A 27243-nucleotide genomic window follows, 5' to 3' on the forward strand; every position below is an offset into this window, starting at 1 on the left:
GATTTAAATGGGTGCCCCCTTATTCTGAAATTATGCCCCCTAGTTCTAGATTCCCCCACGAGGGGAAACATCCTCTTTACATCTACCCTGTCGAGCCCCTTCAGAATCTTATATGTTTCAATAAGATCCCCTCTCATTCTTCTAAACTCCAATGAGTATAGGCCCAACCTGCTCAACCTTTCTTCATGAGACAACCCCTTCATCTCTGGAATCAACCTCGTCAACCTTCTCTGAACTGCCTCCAATGCAAGTATATCCTTCCTTAAATAAGGAGACCAAAACTGTACGCAGTACTCCATGTGTGGCCTCACCAACGCCCTGTACAGTGGTAACAGGACTTCCCTACTTTTATACTCCATTCCCTTTGCAATAAAGGCCAACACTCCATTTGTCTTCCTAATTACTTGCTGTACCTGCGTGCTAACTTTTTGTGATTCATGTACAAGGACCCCCAGATCCTTCTGTACTTCAGCATTTTGTAATCGCTCCCCATTTAAATAATTTGCTTTTTTATTTTTCCTGCCAAAGTGGATAACCTTGCAATTTCCCACATTATACACCATCTGCCAAATTTTTGCCCACTCACTTAGCCTATCTATATCCCTTTGAAGATTCTTTGCGTCCTCCACACAATTTGCTTTCCCATCTATCTTTGCTACAGTTGTACAGGGCCTTGGTGAGACCGCACCTTGAGTATTGTGTGCAGTTTTGGTCGCCTTATCTGAGGAAGGATGTTCTTGCCATGGAAGGAGTGCAGCGAAGATTCACCAGGCTGATACCTGGGATGGCAGGAATGACGTATGAGGAGAGATTGTGTCGATTGGGCTTATACTCACTGGAGTTTAGAAGATTGAGAGGGGATCTCATCGAAACCTATAAAATTCTGTCAGGCCTGGACAGACTAGATGCAGGAAGGATGTTTATGATGGCCGGGGAGTCCAGAACCAGGGGTCATAGTCTAAGGATAAGGGGTAAGCCATTTAGGACTGAAATGAGGAGGAATTTCTTCACCCAGAGAGTGGTGAACCTGTGAAATTCTCTGCCACAGAGGGCGGTGGAGGCCAGTTCATTAAATATATTCAAAAAGGAGTTGGATATATTTCTTAAGGCTAAAGGGATCAAGGGATATGGGGAGAAGGCAGGGACAGGGTACTGAATTTGGATGATCAGCCATGATCTCATTGAATGGCGGAGCAGGCTCGAATGGCCTACTCCTGCTCCTATCTTCTATGTTTCTATGTATCATCAGCAAATTTGGCTACATTACATTCGGTCCCTTCATCCAAGTCATTAGTATAGATTGTAAATAGTTGAGGCCCCAGCACTGATCCCTGCAGCACCCCACTAGGAACCAAATAATATTTGTAAGTGGACAGAACTGTGGCAGATGAAACTTGGTACAGTACTGATAAGTACAAGGTCATACACATTGAAAGGCAATTTGGGGGACAGAATGAGTTGAACTAGCTCGGAGAGAGATGCTGAAAGAGATTTGAGTAGTAGTAGACTCGACTCTGATTATGTTCACTTATTGCAGAGCACCAACTAACAAAGCAAACAGAATAATGAGATCAGCAGAACTGAAGACTGAGGCTGTTATGCTGAGCTGTACAGTGCTCTGGTCAGGTTGTACCTTGAATACTATGTTCAGTTCTGGTCTTTGAGGCACCAGGGAAATATGCAAGTCCTGGAAGCAGTGTAGAGAAGAACTACAAGGCTGATCTCTGGTTTCAGAGAACTGAGTTATGAAGAAAGGATTTTTAGAGGTTTTAAATGGAATAAAAAAGGTTAATCCTGAGAATTGTGTCAATTTAAACAATGACTGCAGGACAGTTGGTTAGACTGCAGCTTGAATACTGCATTTACAAAGTATTACAAAGTATTTACAGCGCAGAAATAGTCTTATTTGACACAACAGGTCCATTTAGTTCTGATCGCAAAGAACAAAAAAGAGACATTCAAGTGCTGACGACAGTGCAGAGAAGAACCACAAGGCTGATCCCCAGTGTCAGGAGTCTGAGTTATGAGGATGGACTGGAGAAACTTGGGCTTTCCAGCTTGGAACGGAGGTGACCTTGTAGATGTATACAAGATTGTTAAGCGTATAGAGAAAGTTAATCTGGACTGCTACTTTAAATTAGACTGCAGAAGGAGAACTAGGGTACACAGGCTCAAAATAGTCAATGGTAAATTTGGGACTAATATCAGAAGATGATTCTTCACACAATGATCAACATGTGGCATAGACTTCGAGAGAGAATTTGTGGAGGCAAAAACTCAATCTGAGAAACAGTTGGATACTACATGGAAGGGGTGGGTGTTGGGACCGCTTGTGATGGATGAATTAAGATGGACAGAATGGCCTTCCTCATCCTTAATGACCTTGTGACAAGGGGACATAGGTACAAATGGTATGTGGTAAGTTCAGGACTCAAGAAGCACTTTAAACATTTATTTCTTAATCTGGTCGTGGTGTCAAAAACTTAAAAGATGCATTTAGATGCTGTGATGGAGGAAATGGCAGGTTTATGTGGAAGGTACTTTTCTCTTATGATTTTCACCACTGAATTGTATTGTTAATCTATAATCAAAGCTAACTATAGGCTACACAGTATGGCCATAGGGCATTGAATCACGTGGCGGCTTCATAAATACATTAGAAATGATTGGCTTTGTGCAATTTTATTTAAACACTTTTTGTTTTATTAATTTTCCCTTTGTCCTTGACTATATTTTCTAATTTACACCAGCTGACTCAGAAATACAGACACTTATACAAACTCGAGTGTCTGGATCCAGGCAGGAATACTCCCTACAACATGTAGGCATACAGTACAGCTCCTGATGAGTTGAAGGTTTGCTGGCATTAGGTTTAGACTATAAAATCTGTTATACCATTATTTCTAATGCAGTGCTTGTTTCATTTACAGGTGGCTTGTGACTTAAATGAAAGGTAACTTAAAAATTTATACTCCGTTTGGTTTGGAGATCCCTTTCTATATCAATTGCCTTTTCGACACCACTTTCTTTTAACATTATAAGAACATTTTAATTTCATATCTGTAACCTCCTCCAGTCCTACAACCCTCCGAGAACTCTACAGTCTTTAATTTTGGCCTCTTGTGCATACCTGACTTCCTTTGCCCCACCATTGGCGGTAATGCCTTCAGCTGTCTAGGTCCTAAGCTCTGGAATTCCCTCCCATAAGTCTCTCCACCTCGCGAAACTCCTTTAAAACCTACCGCACCTGTCTTAATATCTCCTCCTTTGGCTCCGTGTCAATGTTTTTTGTTTGATTACGTTCCTGTGAAGAGCCTTGGAACATTTTACTGCATCAAAGGCACTATATAAATGTAACTTGTTGCTATAATACTTGAGTTAGTCTTCAAATACTTAACTGCTACCAGTTAAGTATTTGAACTGAGTGATTTTTGTGAAGAGTGTGGGTGCAATAGTCTAAACCATCAATACAATATTTAAAAAATAATTTTATTGGTGTAATGTTGTATTAATATAATTAGTTGTTATGTCATTTCATACTTAACTATAAAATTCAAACAGAAACTCGCACCTCTCCAACTTCCAAAAGACAGCAACTATCTAAAGGAAAACCATGCTGTTATTGAATAAATATTTTTATTAAAATAAATATATAAAGCTGAAGAAATAATGAACTAATGAGTTAATAAATATAGAATGCAGAATTCTTGGAGCACTGTTCGATTCAGATCAACAAAAATCCAATGATCTTGTATACCCTGTGGGATCCCCTTGAAACTCTTACTTTCCAAACCTCTGTGATCAATTAACCTCTTTCCTTTTAATGCATTGTATCCTTACCATCAATGTAACTGCTGGTATTATGAATATCTACATTTTTTATTTTTTTAATCTAATTTAGGCTGATATTTGCATCTCTAGCAGAGTTTTAACATTTTATTACAATATCTCTCCATGTTATCTTTTTGACTACAATTTTTAGAACAATCAATTGCATTTATGCTACAAAGTACAATAGTAAAAAAACTGAAGTATTCTAGATTTTGTACTTTTTTTAGAAAGAGAACGGAGAGTTCACAACTTTGAAGTCTGAACGTGCTATTATGAGCTGCTTTCTGTACAGTGACTTGTTTTTTAAGTGAGCTTATAATTATTAAAACAGCAACATTTTATGAGCTAGACAACAGTAGTTTTTAGTTAATACAGTATTACAGCTGCTTATTATAATATTTGCAGAGGTAACAAGGAGGGTCTTTTCTTTGGAACAGAGGAGGCTAAAGGGAGACTTAATTGAGGTGTATAAAATTAGGACGTGTTTATTCGCAACACCAAAAGGTCTGATTGGTCCTCTTGGATGATCAGTTCTGATTGCTGATTGGTCCCCTTGGAGGACAAGACACACCCAGCAGTTTCTCTGGAATGTTTAATTAGATCCTCCCTGCCTACGTAATCAGTTATGTTGCAAAGTTTAATTTGAGCCATTCTTACTGCCTACTCCAGACAGAACAGAGCTCACTTGGAACAGACAGGGCTCACCCTCATGGGTTAAGACCTTCTCCCAACCGCAAACAAGTTCCTGTCCCCACTGCCAAAGTTTCTGACATTCTCCCTCCGCCCAAATGCCTGACACTCCACCTCCCACCCTGGCTTCCTGACCACCTGCCCCTGCCCAAGTTCATCCACCGCCCCCCCCCCCCCCCACACCCCGGGTTCATGACCTTCTCCCCCAACAAGTTCCTGACCCTTCCCCCCCACAGATGGGGCATTGTGTGTGGGTCACGGATTGTTAACCGATTTATTAGGTATGAAGTAAATAGTGAAATTGTCATGACTTCTGGATTTTGTCCCGTCCAGTGAGTCACTTGCCACACATGCACCGAGCTTTCTGCGAAATCAACGAGGTCTAGGGGGAGGAGAGGGAGATCATGGTGCAGATGTAAAGGGGTGGGGGTGGGGTTGGAAGAACATGAACTGTCTTCCCATCTGGATCTCGTTCTCGCTTTCGCCACCCCCGCCCCCCACTTAGACCTGGATCACGTTCTTCCCCCATCCCCACTGCTCTCGTACTCCTTTACACCGCCACCCGCCGCACCGAGTTGCTGACCCCTCTCCCCACTCCGATTCTCTCTCTGCCCCTCTCACTCTCTCTGCCGCTCTCTCTGCCTCTCTCTCTCTCTGCCCCTCTCTCTCTGCCCCTCTCTCTCTCTCTCTCTCTCTCTCTCTCTCTCTCTCTCTCTCTCTCTCTCTCTGCCCCCCCCCCCAAACCCTCCCTCAGCTGGTCAGCACGGGTCCAGTGATGGTCCTTGACCCATGGAGCTGAACGAAGTGTGGCCCACGCTGCACTGCAGCTGCAACTGTGGGGTACTGTGAATGTGTGGCCTCAGTAGCGGCACACATACGCAGAAGGGGATTGGGAGCGCGTGCGTGAAAAGGAGTGGGGCTGATCATGCGCAGAAGGACACCCGAATGTTCGTCCAGATAATCACTTTGATAATATTATGAGGGGCATATGAGTGGCTAGGAAGGATCTATTTCCCCTAGTAAAGAGGTCAATAACCAGGGGCATAGATTTAACGTAATTGGTAGAAGGATTAGAGGGGAGTTGAGGAGAATTTATTTCACCCAGAGGGTGGTTGGGGTCTGGAACTGATTGGCTGAAAAGGTGGTAGAGGCAGAAACCCTGATCACTTTTAAAAAGTGCTTTGATATGCACTTGAAGTGCCGTAAACTACAGGGCTACAGACCAAGAGCTGGAAAGTGGGATTCGGCTGGCACAGACACGATGGGCCGAATGGCTTCCTTCTGAGCCATAAATTTGTATGATTCTATGATAATAGCTTGTCTGTTGTAACTATACTTGTACTTTTTTTCCCAAAAGGGTAAAGAGCAACCTTGCTATCGTCCTTCCTACGTTAAAGAAGCCTGATGAATTGACTTGTCTGCAACCAAGCCAGTTTCTTATAAAACCAGTGCTGGATAGTATCTCTGCACTACAATTGACTAAAGTTACAGCAAAACCCAATAGCATCTTAGGTAAGCTATGTGACTTTCACTTTTTAAAAAATGTACATGGTTCTTCTTTTTGATTTTGCATTAAAATGTCTGGCCTTTCACCTCTGGGACCTGGATTTGAATCCAGCCCTGATACAGTCTTCCCTGTCTGCAAGCATCCTATATGAATTGAGCATCAGCAGCCTCTGTCCAGTTCCTGGGGAGTATATGGCCATAGCACAACACCTTCCTCAGTTCAGTACTGAGGAGCACTAAATTGGCATTATCAGTCAGCGAAACCACCGGATGGTGGTTGTGGGAGAAGGAAGAATGTCACACGTTTGAGGTTGGAGCTAAGGCATATTGTTGGGACATAGGGAGCTTTACTCTGCTTGTAACACATGACCTGGGAGTGATTGATACTGACAGAGTGCCCTAAATGGATAATGTACCATTTTTCATATATATATATATATATATATATATGATGTACCCACAGTGGTTTTATTTTTTTATATTTGTTTCTGTATTTAATATATATCATGGCTGTGCCCTCGAACAATTTGAAACCATGTTTTCATGATTTGACCATCACGTATATGGAGGGCTAATTTTAACCATCACAAGTGAAAATGCAATGGTTCCATTCTGCTTTGTCATTATGATCCACATGACTCCAATAAGTCCTCTAGTACATAATCCTCAAGCCTTGGAGCTTACTGCACTGTCCTAGGACTTCTCTTCAATCTCTCTTACTCCTTCCTGATCTCTCTCCCCATCAGAATTCCAGCATATTGCCCTTGCATGGATGCTGCCTAAAGTTATGGAAGCTACTGCTAACGCTCTTAATTGCCTTCATCTTGGAAGTTCTGCCCTAATACATCTGAAATGCTGTTTCACGATGCTAGTATTTGTTCTGTGATCACCCTGATAGATGTTGGCACAACGGCATGTGAATTCTGGCCATGGATCTTGCAATGATGTCATTACAGAGCTGCAGAGGACGTGACCTAGGAGTTCAAGCCTGGATTCTTATTTAAGTAGCCCAGGCATGGATGATTGTCTTAAAATGAGAGAATTGTGGCTGCTGCCTGTAAAGCAGGCACTGATCTGCGTGATATTCTGCTGGACATTAAAAGAGTAGAAGGCTCTGTGGTTCATGATCACCATGGTATTGTTTATCAGTATGGGTGCGATCAGTAAATCCCTGGATCTTGGGGAATCCTGCCAGTTGGAAGAATTGCAAATCCCTGTCATTCAGATTGTTCCTTTTCCTTGTCGAAAGTGATTAAATGCGTTTTTTTGGTAAACAAAACAATAAATGCATTTGCTCTGGTACACAAGTATCAGTGATTTACTTGCTGCATCATGGCTGACTGACTGATGTTGCAGATGTGCCTTGTGGTGGCCTAGAATGACTATTGAGGGTAGTCATGAACTTGATTCACTGGTAGTGCAGTCCCTGTGGTTGAGGCTGGCTGCAGGGCAGGTTACAGCAGATGGCACAACTGGGTCACTGCCTCCTTGGTGAACCTAAGCCTGTGAAGGCCGTTCTCTGCTCAGTGCCAGGTACATGCGCTTGGCTCTGTTAGCATGGTTCAGTAGATAATGGCAGGTGCAGGTAGATACTTTTGGGGGGAGCTGGAAATTCTCAATAGCTATTAAGAAAACACATGGTGAATGAGGGTTGAATTTGTAATTGAAGGAATGTTCTCATATTAAAATGGATTTCTTGACCTTAAATTGAATGCATGGGTTACATTTTCATGTAGGGTTTAATGACCTGCAAGCCTGGGAGTACAGCTAAAAATGTTATCATTTACGAATAAAACTCACAGGTACAACTTTTATTTCAGTGCAACCAATACACAGGACTTGCAGTAAGTAACTGAAAGGAAGCTGTCAGTGAATGATGGGAATGATATGGAATGACTGAGAATTGTGTATATTGTATTTTTTTTCCACAGATACTGGCAATACCGCAAGCAAACTATGCACAGAGAATTACCGATTTAAAACTACCTTGAAAATGTGGAAACCGCCCAAGGATTTTATAGAAGCAAAGTTTTCTGTAAGTTAGTTTCATCAGTTTGATAAATTCTTACCGCACACAACCAAGATTACATGCAATAACTCACAACATTTTTCTAATGCAGAGCAATAATTTTAAAGTAAATGTTGAAACTTTTTTAATTAAAAAAAAAAAAAAAAAATCTTTCAGCCAGAAACTGTCATTGAATATCTTTATGGCCATCACGATCATCTTTGGTGTATCACTGCAAAAGACGAATATCGGGACATGAGTCTAGAGGTAAGTTGCTACAGTTGTGATTTTTACAGAGCCAACTTCTCCGTCAGCCACCTAACAGTTCCTGTAAGTATAGCTTGTCCCTACAATCTAGAAGCTGTACCTTTTCTATATTCTGTCTAGAAGGGTTCAGAAGTGACGTAGTTGAGGTTAGTTATGAAATTGACAGAGAGAAAGAAAGACTAATGTAATGCTTTCATGTCCTCAGGACGTTCCAAATTAAGTTATGCTGAAGTGTAAACTTGAGCTCATTCTAAACTCTGCTACTTGTATCCTAATTCGCACCCGTCGCCCCTGTGCCCGTTGGCCTACATTGGCTCCTGGTCCAGCAGTGCCTCGACTTTAAAAATTCGTCCTTGGTTTCAAATCCCTCCATGGCCTCGCCTCTCCCTATTTCTGTATCCTCCTTCAGCCCTAGAACCCTCTGAGATCTCTGCACTCTTCCCATTCTGGCCTCGTGCGCATCCCCAATTTTCATCACTTCACCGTTGGCAGCCATGTCTTCAGCTGCCAAGGCCCTAAGCTCTGAAATCCCCTCCCTAAACCTCTCCACTTCTCTCCTCCTTTTAAGACTCTCCTTAAAACCTACCTCTTTGACCAAGCTCTTGCTCACCTATCCTACGATCTCCTTATGTGGCTTGGTGTCACATTTTGTCTGATAACATTCCTCTGAAGCGCCTTGGGACGTTTTACTATGTTAAAGGCGGTATATAAATGCAAATTGTTGTTGTAATCACTTTTAATGTAGGAAACATGACAGCCAATTTGTGCACAGCAAGCATTCAAACGGGATTTAGATAAGCTAATACTAAAAGAATTGATAGAAGAGCATCTAGAGACAGAAAATATTCTAAAAATAGTCAGCATAGATCCCAAAAGGCTAAGTCATGCTTAACTAAACTTACCAAATTCTTTGAAGAGGTAACTGAAAGAGTAGACAAGGGTAATGCAGCAGATGTCATATACATGGATTTTCAAAAGGCCTTCGATACACCGTACACTCATGACAAAGGTTAGGGCATGTGGAGTTGGGGGAAAAATAGGTGAATGGATAGCAAATTGGCTAAAACATAGAATGCAGAGAGTAGGGGTGAAGGGTAGTTATTAACATTGGAGGAAGGTAGAAAGCAATGTTCCACAAGGATCATTGCTGGGACCACTGTTATTCATAATTTACATTTAATGATTTGGACTTGGCAACAAGTAACTCAATCAAAATTTATAGATGATACTAAACCAGAGGTATAGCTAACACTGAGGAAGAATGTAACATAATACAAGAAGACATAGAAAACTTGCAGACTGGGCAAATTAACTTTAACAGATAAATGTGAGGTGATGCACTTTGGTAGGAAAAATAGAAACGTCACCTACACCATTAGAAAATAAGAAACTGAATGGGGTAGAAGAGCAAAGGGATCTAGGGATACAGTTGATGAAATAATTAAAAACAGCATCACAGGTCAGCAAAGCAGTTAAAAATACTAACAAAGCATTGGGATTTATTTCTAGGAGTATAGAATTCAAAAGTAGTGAAGTTGTGCTAAACTTGTATAGGACCCTTGTGAGGCCGTACTTGGAGTACTGTGCACAGTTCTCATCTTCATCATGCTATAAAAAAGCACATAGAAGCACTAGAGAAAGTGCAAAAAAAATTCACAAGGATGGTACTGTTAGATTCGAATTTTGGAGAAACTCTAGACGGAGACGGAATTGAGGACAAATACAGAATTTATTAAACAACTAAGAAAATACGTGTGCACACGGGAGAGTCATCCTGCTTCCTCAAACAAGAGATGCACTCACGGGGATAAACAGTGATTCATTCGAGTTATACAGTTCTATAAGCAACGCCCACTTACTATAGAATGGGGCGTATACGTAGAAACAGTGTCATAACAGATGCTCTTTATTGGTTTATGTGATTAGTCACTCAACTGTCAGGTCCACCCTTCAACTGTCGGACACCCCCCCCCCCCACCCCCCCCTTGAACTCGGGTAACCCCTGACCACGCTAGCCACAAATGTGGATTGTATTTCTACTCCCTGCATTCCTGTTGTTATCTTTTCCTCGCTACAGGCCTTGTTTATAGTTTTGAGAAACATGTCTTACTTATCCTTCTCTGTCGAACAGCAGGGTAATTGCAAGGCCACATTGATTCATGTGTTCTGAAACTTAGTACAATGTTGGTTTTTAATTTGTGCCCTTATCTCCTGGGAAACAGTGTTTAGACACTGCTCTACTTGAGGGGCTGCGGACACACATTCCCATGCCCTTATCACTTCTATGTGTCGTTGATGTTTAATATTCGACCTTGCTGGCATTTCTGCTATCTGTTCCCGGCCGCATATTGTTAGTCTCTGGTTTGAGAATTAAAAAAAAAAAACTTTGTCTTAAACAGCTAACATAGTCAAGTATCCCAGAATTCATTTGGAACAAGTTGAACCTTTCAATTTAACATAGTCAAGTATCCCAGAATTCATTGGGAACTAGCTGGATCCTTCAGTACCAAAACTGAGAGATTACAGCTATCTGGGAAGATTGAACAGGTTGGGGCTTTTTTCTTTAGAAAAGTGAAGACATAGAGGTGACCTGATGGAGGTCTTTAAAATTATGAATGGGTTGGACAGGATAGATGTGAAGTGAATGTTCCCACTTATGGGAGAATCTAAAACTAGGGGCCATAAATAGAATTTAGTTACTAATAAATCCAAAAGGGAAATGAGGAGAAATTTTAGAGAGTGGTTAGAATGTGGAACTCGCTACCACAGGAAGTGGTTGAGGCAAATAGCTTGGATGCTTTCAAAAGAAAACTAGACAAGTATATGAGAGAGAAAGGTGTGCTGAAAGGCTAATGTGAGGTAGATAGAATGGGAGGAGACTTGTGTGGAGTATAAACAGCAGCACAGACTACTTGGTCCGAATGGCCTGTTTCTGTGCTGTATAGTCTATGTATTTCGATGTAATTAGATGGCTCGAGGAACGGCAGATGAATTTTAATGCAGAGAAACATATTCTGCATTGGAACAGGAGCTTTTGTTCTCGGGATATGATTTGGATTTGGACATACGAAGTACAGTATCAAAATTTGCTGACTGTAAAAGATGGGGTTTTGGTAAACAGTGACTTCAGAAGTATATAGACAAGTTAGCAGAATAGACAGATAAGTGGCAGGAGCAACTTAATGTGCAGAGGTTTGAGGTAATGCATTTTGGTGGAAAAACAAGGAATGGGAGTATACACTCAATTAAAAGATACTTTGGTCTTCTGATCATCTACATCGTTATCGGTGCAAATTTAATTCTTGAAACTGCAAATACAGGTAGGTAAAAAGATAAATAGCTTTTTTTTTAAATAGGGGCATAGAGTACAAGAGCAAAGAGGTTCTGTTAAATTTACATAAGGCAGTGATCCGGCAATCGAGTACTGTGCGCCAATGAGAGCACACGATGTAGATTCACCAGCATGATAAGAAACTATAGTTACAAGGAGAGATTTGAAGTGTTTGACTATTTCTACTGGAGCAGAGAAAGCAAAAGCAAGTTTTTTTTACAGGCGTTTAAAAATATGAAGGATTTTTGTGAATAAGGAAAAACTATTTTCTTCCATTGAGTTTATCAACTTAAAATTGTTACTGAGTTTCAGAGAAGTTTCTTTGAACAGAGAGTTTTTGGAACATGGAATGCTTTGCCATAGGGAGTAATTAAGTCAGAAACTATTGTATCTTTTAAATGTAGATAAATATTTGAAGCCAAAGAACATTAGAATTAGGAGCAGGAGCAGGCCATACGGTCCCTTGAGTCTGCTCCGCCATTCAATAAGATCATGGCTGATCTTCGACCTCGACTCCACTTTCCCACCTGATCACCATAACCCTTGATTTCCCCCAGAGTCCAAAAATCTATCTATCTCAGCCTTGAATATACTCAACGACTCGGCATCCACAGCCCTCTGGGGCAGATAATTCCAACGATTCACTACCCTCTGAGTGAAGAAATTCCTCCTCATCTCAGTCTTAAAAGGCCGACCCCTTATCCTGAGACTCTGCCCCCTAGTTCTAGACTCTCCAGCCAGGGGAAACAATCTCTCGGCACCTATCCTGTCAATCCCCCTCAGAACCTTATATGTTTCAATGAGATCGCCTCTCATTCTTCTAAACTTGAGTATAAACCCATTCTACACAGTCTCTCATCATAGGACAACCCACTCATCCCAGGAATCAATCTAGTGAACCTTTGTTGCACTGCCTCTAAGGCTGGTATATCCTTCCTTAGGGACAGCGACCAAAACTGTGCACAGTACTCCAGGTGTGGTCTCGCCAAAGCCCTGTACAATTGGCGTAAGACTTCCTTACTCTTGTACTCCAACCCCCTGGTAATAAAGGCCAAAATACCATTTGCCTTCCTAATTGCTTGCTGTACCTGCTTGCTTTAGGTGTCCTTGTACGAGGACACCTAAATCTCTCTGAACACCAACATTTAATAGTTTCTCACCATTTAAAAAATATTCTGTTTTCCTATTCTTCCTACCAAAGTAAACAACCTCACATTCCCTACATTATACTCCATCTGCCACCTTATTGCCAACTCACTTAACCTGTCTATATCCCTTTGCAGGCTGTTTATGTCCTCCTCATCACTTGCTTTCTCACCTAGCTTTGCGTCATCAGCAAACTTGAATACATTACACTCAGTCCCTTCATTAAGTCATTAATATAGATTGTAAAAAGTCGAGGCTCAAGCACCGATCCTTTCGGCACTCCACTAGTTACAGCCTGCCAACCTTGAGTTGCAGTGAATGGTGAGACATAACGGTACCCCTTGCAGTGGTGTTGAGTGTGAAAGGAATGACTTGGTTATTGTAGGGATGCTTTATGGTGTTGGTGTGTGGTGGTGCCAACCTGGCACATCATGTGGCAGCCATATGGGTGTACAGCGTAAAATTAACTAAATCTGGCCATGATGAAGCCATCCCTGGCCTCCCAGGCCGCAATGTGATCAGGTGCTGATGCACTCTGTCCTGTGCAGCATCAGGTGATTTGCGGAGAAGTTGGTGGTGTTGGTGCAGCTGGTGTTGGGGCTCATCATGGTCCAATTCTGAGGACCAAGGTGAGACAGTATAAACGGCACCCATGTTGATGGAATAAATGGCAGGTGACGTACAGATGACCGAACCATTCTGTCAATGGTGAGAGAGTTCTTCCAATGAGGTGAGACTGGGTGGAGACTTTGCTGGAAAGACTTGCACCCTGCAGAATCTGTGCTGGAAATAGACTCGGCAACAGCTTCTGCCTGAGGAAAGTGATCATCTGTCAAGTGGGAGCTTTTACAGTACATTCAATGCTGTCAAGTAATCAGCTGGAGCAATGGCCACGGAACTCCCGCCTCAGGTTGACCGACGTGGTTCCGGAGCAGCGTGGTTGCCGTGGCCATGCAGTTAAATTTAAAAAGTAATTTTAAAAAGCCTGTTAAGGGTCTGTCAACTAGCTGTTAATGATCTCAATTGGGACACCCGCTGCTGCCGGTTGGGTCAGCTCCGCGATGACAGGTGCGTCTGGGGGAAAGGCGCGTGGGGGTGGGACCCGCTATCAAAAATAACAACTTTTCCACCCGATCTGCCACCAATTATGCCCGCTACCACCCCGGAAAATTCCGGCCAATGTTTTCGCAGATTTGTTTTAAATTTTCCCCTTCAGGTGGATGCGGTGTCCTCTTCCACCTTCATTAGCTTTGTATCATCTGCAAATTTAGCCACTGTTCTTGTGGCTCCTACCTCCAGATCATTTATGAAAATATTCACAAATAGATCCAAAATAGACCCCTGTTAAAGAAAGAAAGACCTTCCATTTATATAGTGCCTTTCATGACCTCAGGACGTCCCAAAGCACTTTACTGTCAATGAAGTACTTTTAAAGTGTAGTCACTGTTGTAATGTAATGTAGGAAACACGGCAGCCAATTTGTGCACAGCAAGCTCTCTCAAACAGCAATGTGATGCCGATTATCCCTGGCTGATGACAATCCCTCTGGATTCTGTTGGTCAACCTTTTTTATTATTATCCTTCACTTCTCTTGACTTATTCAATTTGAAAAATATCTTTGCCATTCTGATTCCCCTTTTTAAAGCATGCCTTTTGGTATTGAATCTGTCTTAATTCTGTGCCAATTTCCTTCATGGACTTAAATGCCATTTTTTCCATTCCTAGTGGTCACTATCTGGTTCCTCACCAACTGGTTATTCTTAAATCCTCCTGATCCCAAGAGCCCTGATCCAATTGTAGTACCTAACTCACACCCAGACTGAAATCAGTGACTCAGACCAGGAATTGAATATTAGGTTATACTTTAACAAAACTTAATGGCCCTGAATTTCCGATCGGAGGCTTCCTGCGGGCGGATGCCTCAGATCGGGAAAAAAATCTATGAACTTACCTGCTGGTTCTGTAGATCCCGAGGCTTGCGATCCTGGGGGTCTCCTCTTCGAAATGCGCAGAGGCCCACTTATCCCAGGGGCACATGCGGTTCGCAAGCACCCCTGGGATCATGTGGGCCAGGCGAACAAATGAAAGAAAGGAATCCCCCTTCATACTTTTGACAGTTGTGTATGCACAGAACTGTCAAAAGTATGAATGGGGTTCACATTTAAAAACACACTAAAACATTAAAAAAAATAAAAAAATAATTAAATTACATATTTAAAATGACATTCAGTTAAATATTTTAAACACTTAGGCCTAGAAATTCAGTATAGCCACGTTTGGGGCGCTAAAGTCGGGCGGCCGCTAAAGTTTGCGCCCGGCGCAAAGTCGCGCCACCTTCGCCGATATTCAGTCGCATCGCCCCAAGAGGTTGCTGCTGCGCTAAAACAGGCGATGCACGACTATCTTTAGGCGCTAAGCCAGCGGTGCTGAGCGATACCCCCGAGGCCGGGCGCAGCGCAGGTGCGGCGAGTTGTTGATTGACGGCAGACACGCTGGCATCAGTCAGCTCTTAAAGGGGGAGGGTCGACTTGTTTGGCTGCCATGCCCTGCACACTGCAGCCCTGAAGCAAGGCCTGACCATTGCTGGTTCATCAGTTCTACGCCCTGCCATGGGGAAGCCCGCTATTCTTCCAAATCCCATTGCACACTCTTGCTGCTTGTCCAGGGTCATGGGGAAGGAGATGTGCTGACGTCTCCTTCTGAAAAGGGCATTGGTCACCTGGCGGATGCAGCAATGTACCGCGAACTGGGAGATGTTGGCAATGTCCCCAGTAGCGGATTGGAAGGAGCCGGTGGCATAGAAGTTGAGTGCCATCGTCACCTTCACTGCCACCGACAGAGACGTCCTGCTCCTCAGATGTGGCTGCAGATCACCGCCAAGCAGGTGGCAGATCTCTGTGACCACCTCCCTTCGGAATCGCAGCCTCCGAACACACTGCTCGTCAGACATGTTGAGATAGGAGAACTGCTGGCGGTATACCCTGGGTGGGTAAGGCCTCCGTTCCCGGCGCCTGTTGCCCCCTCTCCGTCTAGCCAGGACTGCCACTCTCACGCCGTCTGTGAGCCCTTTGGATGCAATGGAGAAGGCCAGCGTTTGCACCCATTGCAGCCCCCATTATATGTTAGCAAACAATGATATGTCAATGAAGGCAAAGACAAGTGGAAAGCTGTGGCCTGAAGCCACAAGTACCTGTCCGAGTGTTGAGCCAAAGCAGAAAGCTCTCTACCTTGGTCTCTCTGCAAAGATCCGTCTCTCAAGAAGGAGTGCTGCGAAATGGCAGCCTTTTCTAGTGCAGGAGGAGTGCCCTTTAATTTGCGCCCCCCGCGCCCCGCATCGACTGAGCACTGTTCCACTCTACCAGTCGCTAGGGGCGCCAGGCGCACAAGAGGGCGTCGCAACTGAATTTCCGGTTTGTGGCGCACAAAGGGCGTTGCACAAGGAAATGACGTCAGGATCTGCGCGCGCAGCTGAGCGCGCGCAAAGACTTTGCGCCGCCGCTAAATCGTGAGTGAAGTTGGGGAGAGGCGCAGATCGCGCTGCGCCCAGCTGCTAGCCGCCTAGCGCCCAACATCTACTCCTCCTAAGGCGCTACCGGCTGGCGCAACCAACTGAATTTCTAGGCCTTAATTTTTTGAAAAACAATTGAATGTTTTTACAGGGCTAAAAATAAACTTAATTTATAAATGAGTTATCAGATTTCATTTTTCTATTTTTTTATAACTCTGCTTTTACCAGGCGTAAGAATTTGACAGTCATTCAGCGGGCGGAAGTTGTCCAAAAAGCGCAACTCTCCACCCACAGAGGCACTTTTCTTGTGCATGCGGACGATCAAGTGCCGGTTTTCAGCGCATGCGCTTCGCATGCCTGAAACCGGCACTTGCGTGGCCCCTATTTGCTACTTCCCTTTAAGTACATACGAACATACGAATTAGGAGCAGGAGTAGGCCCCTCAAGCCTGCTCCGCCATTCAATAAGATCATGGCTGATCTGATTACTCCACATTCCCGCCTACCCCGATAACTTTTCACCCCTTGCTTACCAAGAATTTATCTACCTCTGCCTTAAAAATATTCAAAGACTGCTTCCACCGCCCTCTGAGGAAGAGAGTTCCAAAGACTCACGACACTCTGTGAGAAAAAAATTCTCCTCATCTCTCTTAAATGGGCAACCCCTTATTTTTAAACAGTGACCCCTAGTTCTAGATTCTCCCACAGGAGAAAACATCCTCTCCACATCCAGACCCCTCAGGATCTTATATGTTACAATCAAGTCACCTCTTATTCTTCTACACTCCAGCGAATACAAGCCTAGCCTGTCCCACCTTTCCTCATAAGACAACCCGCTCATTCCAGGTCTTAGTCCAGTAAACCTTCTCTGAATTGCTTCCAACGCATTTACATCCTTCCTTAAATAAGGAGACCAATACTGTACACACTACTCCAGATGTGGTCTCGCCAATGCCCTGTATAACGCATGTATGAAACATAACCTCCCTACTTTTGTATTCAATTCCCCTCGCAATAAACAATAACATTCTATTAGCTTTCCTAATTACAGGAAACTTCGGTTTATCCAGAGGTTGTATGTCCGGAACACTCGACCTAGCGGCAAAAATCAGGAGCCGTTTTCTATAAGTTTTTTTAGTTCTCGTTCTTTTTTTTTTCCCAGTCAGGTACTGCAAGGTCTGTAGCTATAGCAACAGCTTCAGCTAGAGACGCTTGCAGCTGCAGCCGACTCTTTAGAAGCTGTTGCTAAGCAGCAGTGTTTGTTGTCAGATACGGAGATGAAAACCTCCGTATGCTTCAACATTAACTTTGTATGTCTGGCAGTTTTGATAGATCAGCAACACGCTGGTCCCGTCGGTGCCGGATATCACAAAGTTTCCTGTACTTGCTGTACCTGCATAGTAACCTTATGTGATTCATGCACGAGGACACCCAGATCCCTCTGCATCTCAGAGCTCTGCAATCTCTCACCATTTAGATAATATGCTTTTTTATTCTTCCTGCCAAAATGGACAATTTCACATTTTCCCACATTATGCTCCATTTGCCAGGTCTTTGCCCACTCACTTAACTTATCTATATCCCTTTGTAGCCTCCTTATGTCCTCTTCACAATTTACTTTCCAACTATCTTTGTGTCATCAGCAAATTTAGCAACCACACCTTCGGTAAAATAATGGGACTCAAGGCGGATAAATCACCTGGACCTGATGGCTTACATCCTCGGGTCTTGAGGGAAGTGGCGGTAGGGATTGTGGATGCATTGGTAATAATTTTCCAAAACTCCCTGGACTCAGCAAAGGTCCCGGCAGACTGGAAAACTGCTAATGTAACGCCCTTATTTAAAAAGGGCAGTAGACAGAAGGCTGGAAACTGTAGACCGGTTAGCCTAACATCTGTGGTAGGTAAAATATTGGAGTCCATTATTAAGGAGACAGTAACATAATTTGGATAATCATAATTTAATAGGACAAAGTCAGCATGGTTTTATGAAGGGGAAGTCATGTTTGACAAATTTGCTGGAGTTCTTTGAGGAAGTAACATATAGGGTGGATAAAGGGGAACCAGTGGACGTAGTGTATTTAGACTTCCAAAAGGCATTTGACAAGGTGCCACACAAAAGATTATTGCTTAAGCTAAAAAATCACGGGATTGGGGGTAATATTCTGGCATGGATAGAGGATTGGCTATCTAACAGAAGGCAGAGAGTTGGGATAAATGGTTCATTCTCGGACTGGCAATCAGTAACTAGTGGTGTTCCGCAGGGGTCAGTGCTGGGTCCCCAACTCTTTACAATCTATATTAACGATTTGGAGGAGGGGACCGAGTGTAACATATCAAAGTTTGCAGATGATACTAAGATGGGAGGGAAAGTAGTGAGTGAGGAGGACATAAAAAACCTGCAAGGGGACATAGACAGGCTAAGTAAGTGGGCAGAGATTTGGCAGATGGAATACAATACTGGAAAGTGTGAGGTTATGCACTTTGGCAGGAAAAATCGTAGAGCAAGTTATTATCTTAATGGCAAGAAACTAGAAAGTACTGAAGTACAAAGGGATCTGGGGGTCCTGGTGCACGAAACTCAAAAGGTTAGTATGCAGGTGCAGCAAGTGATTAAGGCCAATGGAATGTTGGCTTTCATTGCTAGGGGGATAGAATATAAAAATAGGGAGGTATTGCTTCAGTTGTACAAGATATTGGTGAGACCGCACCTGGAATACTGCACACAGTTTTGGTGTCCATACTTAAGAAAAGACATACTTGCTTTCGAGTCAGTACAAAGAAGGTTCACTCGGTTAATCCCGGGGATGAGGGGATGGACATATGAGGAGAGGTTGAGTAGATTGGGACTCTACTCATTGGAGTTCAGAAGAATGAGAGGCGATCTTATTGAAACATATAAGATTGTGAAGGGGTTGGATCGGGTGGATGCGGGGAGGATGTTCCCGATGATGGGTGAAACTAGAACTAGGGGGCATAGTCTTAGAATAAGGGGCTGCTCTTTCAAAACTGAGATGAGGAGGAACTACTTCACTCAGAGGGTGGTAGGTCCATGGAATATGCTGCCCCAAAAAGCTGTAGAAGCTACATCATTACATAAATTTAAAACAGAAATAGACAGTTTCCTATAAGTAAAGGGTTATGGGGAGCGGGCAGGAATTTGGACATGAGTCTAGGTTCGGATCGGTCATGGCCCTGTGGGTAGCGGAGCGGGCCCAGGGGCCGTGTAACCTGATCCTGCTCCTATTTCGTGTGTCTAATTCTGTTAGATTCAGGCGATGGTTCTGTGATAGTAGATTGGCGGTTAGGATCAGATCAGCCATGATCTTATTGAATGGCGGAGCAGGCTCGAGGGGCCGATTGGCCTACTCCTGCTCCTATTTCTTATGTTCGGTCCCATCATCAAGTCATTTATATAGGCCCAGTAATTCGGGTCGGTGGCTTGCCGCCCAGGAGTGCAGCCAGCGCGAAGCCTGGAGCGCGCTGTGCAAGTGAGACACGCCCCTTGAGGTCTCAGTTTAATAGGACACGCCCCCAATGTTTCTCACAAGCTGCTAAGCATTTTTACATGCAAAGCAGCATTTTAAATAGGTTTTTGGTATTTTTATGAAGCTTTTGGTAACTTTTATAAACTTTTAAAACCGTTTACATTATTTTGAAGAATCTGAAGTAGTTTTAAACAGAATTAAAGCAATTTAAAGACTTTTAAAAGCCCTAAAATAATTTCTTTTATTTATTTACCAATGTCGTCGTCATACGTGTCTTCACACTGTTCCCTTTGGGGAACTGTATGAAGTGGTGGAAGGATTTATGGCCGTGATTAACACTCTTTCCGTGACCGTAACCATCTTTGAACCAGCCATTAGGGTGGTTAGTCCTATGGCGGGAGGGTTTTACGGGCTCCCACAAGCTATACAAGGAGGGGGGGCCACCCACACCCACGGACGCAAATATCCCACTGAATGTCAACCCAGAATTTAGAGCCGGAGCTCCGACTCCACTTGCCGGGACTGTCTGGAGCGGGGTTCGAAACCCTACCCCGTCTGGCCCAGCGGCAGGGATCCTACCGCTACGCCAAAGGCCCACTCCGATTAGCAACGTGAAATGGCTGGAATGAGCACAATTCACGGCATTAAAAGAACTCTCAATTGAACTGATGATGACCTCAGCAATCTCCTCAACGAGGTGGAGGCGCAGCACCTGCTCATCATTGGTAATGAGAAGTCAAAGGCGCCGCAAAAAGGACAGATGATAGCTTGGTCTTTCAAGTGGCAGCATAGGGCTCCAGTCACGGGGAGGGAAAAGGCACAGGAAACGTATGAGTGTCACGTTTTGCGCGGAGTGGGCCTTTTGCGTAGCGGTAAGCATCCCCGCCGCTGGGCCAGAAGGAGTAGGGTTTCGAACCCCGCTCCAGACAGTCCCGGCAAGTGGGGTCGGAGCTCCAACTATAAATTCTGGGGGGACATCCAGCGGGATACTTGCGTCCGCGGGTGTGGGTGGCCCCCCCCCCCCCCTCAGATGGGTTGTGGGAGCCCGTAAAACCCTCACGCCATAGGACTAACCACCCTAATGGCTGGTATGAAGATGGTTATGGTCACGGAAGGAGTGTTAACGTGGCCAGAAATCCTTCCACCACTTCATGCAGTTCCCGAAAGGGAACAGTGTGAGGATACGTACGACGATGACCTGTTGCGCAATGCACCTCCTTGGACCCTCGGTCGCAGATGCGAGGGGGCAAATCGTGCAATTGTTAAATTTTTCATTTTATTGACATGTAAAATGTTGGCCCAGTAATTCCCTTCCAAACGCGCGAGTACGGTCGGGGTACTTACGCGTCTGTCCGGAGGAAATGCCGGTTTTCAGCATGCACAGCGCATGCGGGGAAAACCGGCATTTCCTGTCCTCTGAACGAAGGGGTTCAGAGGCAGAACGCGTGCGACTGTACAGGCAGCGCGTGCGCAGTAAAATTCGCAGCTTTCATTCATGCTTTCAGTGAGGTCAAGTCCTTACAACTTACACATGAAAAAAGCATGAGTACAGTTGCTCCAGAGGCTGCGGTTGTTTGGGAAAGGGAGGAAAGGTATTTTAAGAAATGCTGAGGTAAGTTTTAAAGTTTATTTTTGTTTTTTAAAACGGGTTTTCAGTACTGTAGGTAGAAGGATCAATTGTGGCTATGTGAATTGAATTTGCTGTGTTTATTAAATGTGAAAATGACTCCAACATTTTTAAGAAAGAAACTTTTCATCAGTAATATATTCTTTTAAGTAATTATGTATGTCTGTATATATTCCTTTGCGTGTATGTATATATTCCTTTACTTATGTGTATGAATGTATGTATTTAATTATGACTTTCAGAGAAAGTAACTTATTGGAAAATCATAATTAAAAACATGCATTCATACACAAGTAAAGGAATATAAAACATACATACATATACGTAAAGGAATATATGCGGACATACATACATAATTACTTATTACTGATGAAAAGTTTCTTTCTTAAAAGTGTTGGAAATGTTACATTACTCATTTTAGAACACTCATTCTCACATTCAATTCACACAGCCACAATTGCTCCTTCTACCTACCGTACTGAAAACCCGTTTATATAAAAAAAAATGTAAACTTTAAAACTAACCTCAGCATTTCTTAAAATAACTTTCCTCACTTTCCCAAACAAAAATACTGCCTTTCAGAAGCTCCACGATAAAATATATCTCCCTCCGCAGCCTTGGAACAACTTTACACATGCTTTTTTCAAGTGTAACTTGTAAGGACTTGCCCTCACTGAATCCATGAATGAAATCGACGAAGTTCACTGCGCACGCGCTGCCTGTGCAGTCGCACGTGCTGTGCCTCTGAACCCCTTCGTTCAGAGGACCGGAAATGCCGGTGTTCTCCGCATGCACGGTGTTTCCTGAACGCCGGCATTTCACCCGGCCAGATGCGTGAGTACCCAGACCGTACTAACGCATTTGGACCCGAATTACTGGGCCATAAATTGTAAAAAGTTGAGGCTCCAGCACTGATCCCTGTGGCACACCACTCGTTACATCTTGCCAATCAGAAAATGACCCATTTATGCTTACTCTCTGATTCCTGTTAGCTAGCCAATCTTCTGTCCATGCCAATATGTTACCTCCTACACCATGAGCTTTTATTTTCCACAATAACCTTTGATGTGGCACCTTATCAAATGCCTTCTGGAAATCTAAGTACAGTACATCCACCGGTTCCCCTTTATCCACAGCACATGTTACTTCCTCAAAGAACTCCAATAAATTGGTTAAACATGATTTCCCTTGCACAAAGCCTGATTACTTTGAACTTTTCTAAATGCCCTGCTATAACGTCTTTAATAGCTTCTAACATCTTCCCTATGACGGATGTTAAGCTAACTGGCCTGTAGGTTCCTGCTTTCTGTCTCCCTCCCTTTTTGAATAAAGGAGTTACATTCGCTATTTTCCAATCTAATGGAACCTTCCCCGAATCTAAGGAATTTTGGAAAATTAAAACCAACGCATTAACTATCTCACTAGCCACTTTTAAGACCCTTGGATGAAGTCCATCAGGACCCGGGGACTTGTCAGCCCGCAGCTCCAACAATTTGCTCAGTACCACTTCCCTGGTGATTATAATTTTCTTGAGTTCCTCCCTCCCTTCCATTTCCTGATTTACAGCTATTTCTGGGATGTTACTTGTATCCTCTATAGTGAAGACCGTTGCAAAATACCTGTTCAATTCAACTGCCATCTCCTCATTTTCCATTAATTCTCCAGACTCACTTTTTATAGGACCAACGCTCACTTTGTTAACTCTCTTCTTTTTAAAATAGCTATAGAAACTCTTACTATCTTTTTATATTTCTAGCTAGCTTTCTCTCGTACTCTAATTTTTCTCTCCTTATTAATTTTTTAGTCATTCTTTGCTGTTTTTTATATTCTGTCCAATCTTCTGACCTGCCACCCATCTTTGTGCAATTATATGCTTTTTCTTTAAGTTTAATACTATCTTTAACGTTTTTAGTTAACCACGGATGGTGGGTCCTCCCCTTGGAATGTTTCTTGTTGGAATGTATATATTCTGTGTATTTTGAAATATCCCCTTAAATGTCTGCCACTGCAACTCTATTGACCTATCCCTTACCCTAATTTGCCAGTTCACATTAGCTAGCTCTGCTTTCATGCCCTCATAATTGCCCTTATTTAAGTTTAAAATACTAGTCTTGGACCCACTCTTCTCTCTCAAACTGAATGTAAAATTCAGTCATATTATGATCGCTGCTACCTAGGGGTGCCTTCACTATGAGGTCATTAATTAATCCTATCTCGTTGCACAATACCAGGTCTAGTATAGCCTGCTCTCTGGTTGGCTCCAGAACGTGCTGTTGCAAGAAACTATCCCGAAAACATTCCATGAACTCATCTATGCTACCTTTGCCCATCTGATTTTTCCAGTCTATATGCAGATTAAAATCCCCCATGATTATTGCCGTACCCTTCTGACAAGCTCCCATTATTTCTCCCTTTTATGCTCCATCCTACCATGTGGTTACTGTTAGGGGGGCCTGTATACCACTCCAACAAGTAACTTGCCTTTATTATTTCTCATCTCTACCCAAACCGCTTCTACATCCTGGTTTCCTGAATTTGTGCTAATACCATCATTAATTAACAGAGCCACCCCGCCACCTTTTCCCACCTTTCTGTCCTTCCTAAATGTCATGTACCCTTCAATATTCAGGTCCCAATCTGTGTCATCCTGCAGCCATGTTTCTGTAATGGCTATCAGATCATATTTATTTACTTCTATTTGTGCTATCAGTTCATCTGTTTTGTTTTGAATGCTACGTGCATTCAGATGCAGAGCCTTTAGTTTTGTCCTTTTATTATTTTGTAACCTCTAGCCTTATCTGTTGATTTACTCTTAGATTTGTACTCTCTATCCCTTCCTGTCACGGTCTGTTTATCATTTCCCATATTGATGCCTTTCCCTATTGCATTGACTCTAATCTTTGAATTACCACATCTTCCGAAATTTGATCCCATGCCCCCAATATTTAGTTTAAAGCCCTCTCTACCACCCTAGTTATAATCATAATCATAATCAACTTTATTGTCATTGTTAGTGCACAAGTGCAGTACAACGAAATGTAGGCTTGCGGCTCCCGAGAGTGTACATTTAGATTAAGACATTTAAACATTCAACATTCATTTGGTTTGTAATACATTAACATAAACATAACTATAATAAAGTGCATTGGCAGATGTGCAGGCTTTAGAGTTTATTTGTGGAGTTCAGTAGGATGACAGCCCTGGGAAAGAAGCTGTTCCTAAATCTGGTCATACGGGTGCGAATGCATCTGTAGCGTCTCCCAGATGGCAGGAGGGCGAACAGACTGTGGCTGGGGTGGGTAGGGTCTTTGATGGTCCGTGACCTCCGTAAACAGCGTTTCTGGTATATGTGCTCTATGGTCGGTAGCCGGGTGCCGGTAATGTGTTGCCAGTGCCCCAGGAATTGAAGCCCATTTCTCCCACACCAGTCTTTGAGCCACGCATTCATCGCTCTAATTTTATTTACCCTATGCCAATTTGCTCGTGGCTCGGGTAATAATGCAGACATTATTACCCTTGAGGTTCTGCTTTTTAATTTAGCCCCTAGCTGCTCATACTCTCTCGGGTAGAACTAGGAAAGAGGTTCTGCTATGTCGTTGGTACCTACATGGACCACGACCACTGGCGGCTCCTCCCCCTCCCACTACAAATTCCTCTCCAGCCCAGAGCAGATGTCCCAAACCCTGGCACCGGGCAGGCAACACAGCCGTCTGGACTCTCGTTCTTGGCTGCAGAGAACTGTATCTATCCCCCTGACTATGCTGTCCCCAATTACCACTACATTCCTATTAACTCCCCCCGCTTGAATGGCTTCCTGTACCTCGGTGCCATGGTCAGTTTGCTCATCCACCCTGCAGCCACCGCTTTCATCCATACAGGCTGCAAGAACCTCAAACCTCTACCTCCTGGGTCCCCATACCTGCCTCACTCGCAGTCACATCCTCCTGTCCCTGACCACTGACCAAATCAGAAGACCCTATCCTAAGGGGTGTGACTGTCTCCTGGAATAAAGTGTCGAGGTAACTTTTCCCCTCCCCGATGCATCGCAGAGTCTACAGCTCGACCTCCAGCTCATCAACTCTGAGCCGAAGCTCCTCAAGCCGCAGACGTGTTCGTCCTGGATCACACTGGCGTCCAGGAGCTCCCACATACTGCAGTCGCAACACATCACCTGCCCTGCCATCTTTATTGAGTCTTAATTTATTTATTTTTATTCATTAATAATTAACAAACTACTACACCTAATAAGATTTATTACTGCTAGTAAACTAGTACTAATGAAACCTTACAATTACTAATGCATTTCCTGGGCTTTAGAAGATAAGGGAAGTGAGCAAAATACTCACCAACCAATCAGTTGCCCTTTTCCCTGTGATGTCACCTTTTATTTTTCTCCAGATGTGGTTGGGGGGTGTCACAGAGCCGAACTCCCGCTGGTTCTCTGTCCCCTCTTGTGCAGCTTTTTAGCTCCTGCTCTCCTGGAAGCTGACAAAGATAGAAAAAGAAAGGAACACCTCCACCCACCCACTTCCGAGCTGCACTCCGTGTCTACATCCCTTTTAAATTTCACTTCAATCAACAATTTTCCAGTTCCCCATCACTTCCCCCAACCCCAATTCAGCTACAGGAAACTTTTTTTATCCGGCATAGACGGGACCGGCGTGGTGCCGGTTTATCAAAAAGTCCGGATTACAGAGAGTTATAGTTTAAAAAGTACAAGAGCTCGTACACAGCAACAAATCCAAGCTTCCCTGTTGCTTAGCAACAGCTGCAAGAAGCCCGACCACAGACCAAGCGTCCCTGTTGCTTAGCAACAAGTGCAGGAACCTCCGATTACACAGCCAAGAATCAAGAAACGGCCACTAATATGAAGAAAAACTTAACTGAACCTACTCCTGAATTTTGCCGGTTAACCGAGATTTCCGCTTGTTTGGGTGCCGGTAAATCAAGAGTTTCCTGTACCTTCTACACACATCCAAAGTTGAATTTAAGCTATGAATAACTATGCTTGAACTTTGTACTTGTTTTGGGAGTAAACTGCACCCATACCAGAAAATCCAGGTTCCAGTGTTTACCTTCTCCGGGTGCGTATGTTGTCTCATCACTAATTTGCTGCCTTTCGCCTGGCTTGTACTTCTTGTTACTCACAACTTGCTTCTTTCTAGCTGCTTTCCCAATGAGAGAGTTAATGCAGTCCTGTATGTTAAGTCCCAAACCATCTCACTGGTATGAAAAATGAACCATGGAAAACCAAGATTAAGTTGTGAAAAATGCTCAGCACTTTACATAATTTGAGAGTATTGAGGATCGAAATATTGCACTAGTGCAGTAAAGATGCTCATCTGTGACTGATATTGAGGTTTTTGTGGCAGACTTGCAGATATGTCTTTCTTCAGACCTTAATCTCTATTATCTTTTATTATTTTATATCTATCCAAAAAACGTTCAACATTCCGCTCATTATCCGCTCATTAGCATCGAGTGACGTCGAGGTCGACCAATCGTACGGTCGAGCGACCCGACAGTCGACCAATCGCTGCGTGGCGCGTGCGGGCGGGCCCCTCCTACAGTCGAGTGACGGGACGATTGACCAATCCTACGCTTCGGTGACCTGACGGTCCACCAATCGGTGCGTGTGTGGGCGGGCCTTATCGTTCTGAACCGAGGTGAGTCGCCGCCATCTTGATTCCAAACTTTTCATTTCTTTTCTCGCTTTCTGCGTGTTTCTTTTCAAATCTACATTTCCAGCAAAAAAAAAAGTTGCTTTTAAAGACACATTGTTTTTAAAAAAAGTTAATTAATTTGTAAATCTTTTGTCTAACCTCTCTAATTTTCCTACCTTT

General features: G+C 43.5%; 1 protein-coding gene across 2 annotated transcripts in view; it reads left to right on the forward strand.

The window, feature by feature from the left end:
* The window catches only part of LOC147122909 (uncharacterized), a 58910-nt gene that overhangs the window by 12636 nt on the left and 19031 nt on the right, over positions 1–27243 (forward strand). The window contains exons 4-7 of one of the 2 annotated variants that reach the window (XM_085962150.1): positions 2931–2953; positions 5879–6033; positions 7959–8062; positions 8213–8302. In XM_085962150.1, the coding sequence (XP_085818276.1) occupies positions 2931–2953; positions 5879–6033; positions 7959–8062; positions 8213–8302 (372 nt within the window). The remainder of the gene's footprint in view (positions 1–2930; positions 2954–5878; positions 6034–7958; positions 8063–8212; positions 8303–27243) is intronic. The other variant, XM_085962157.1, reaches the window with a different exon arrangement.

The sequence above is a fragment of the Somniosus microcephalus genome, chromosome 2 (genome assembly GCF_052327205.1).
Source record: "Somniosus microcephalus isolate GS21.2 chromosome 2, FLI_Smic_1.0, whole genome shotgun sequence".
In the NCBI taxonomy this organism is placed as follows: Eukaryota; Metazoa; Chordata; class Chondrichthyes; order Squaliformes; family Somniosidae; genus Somniosus; species Somniosus microcephalus.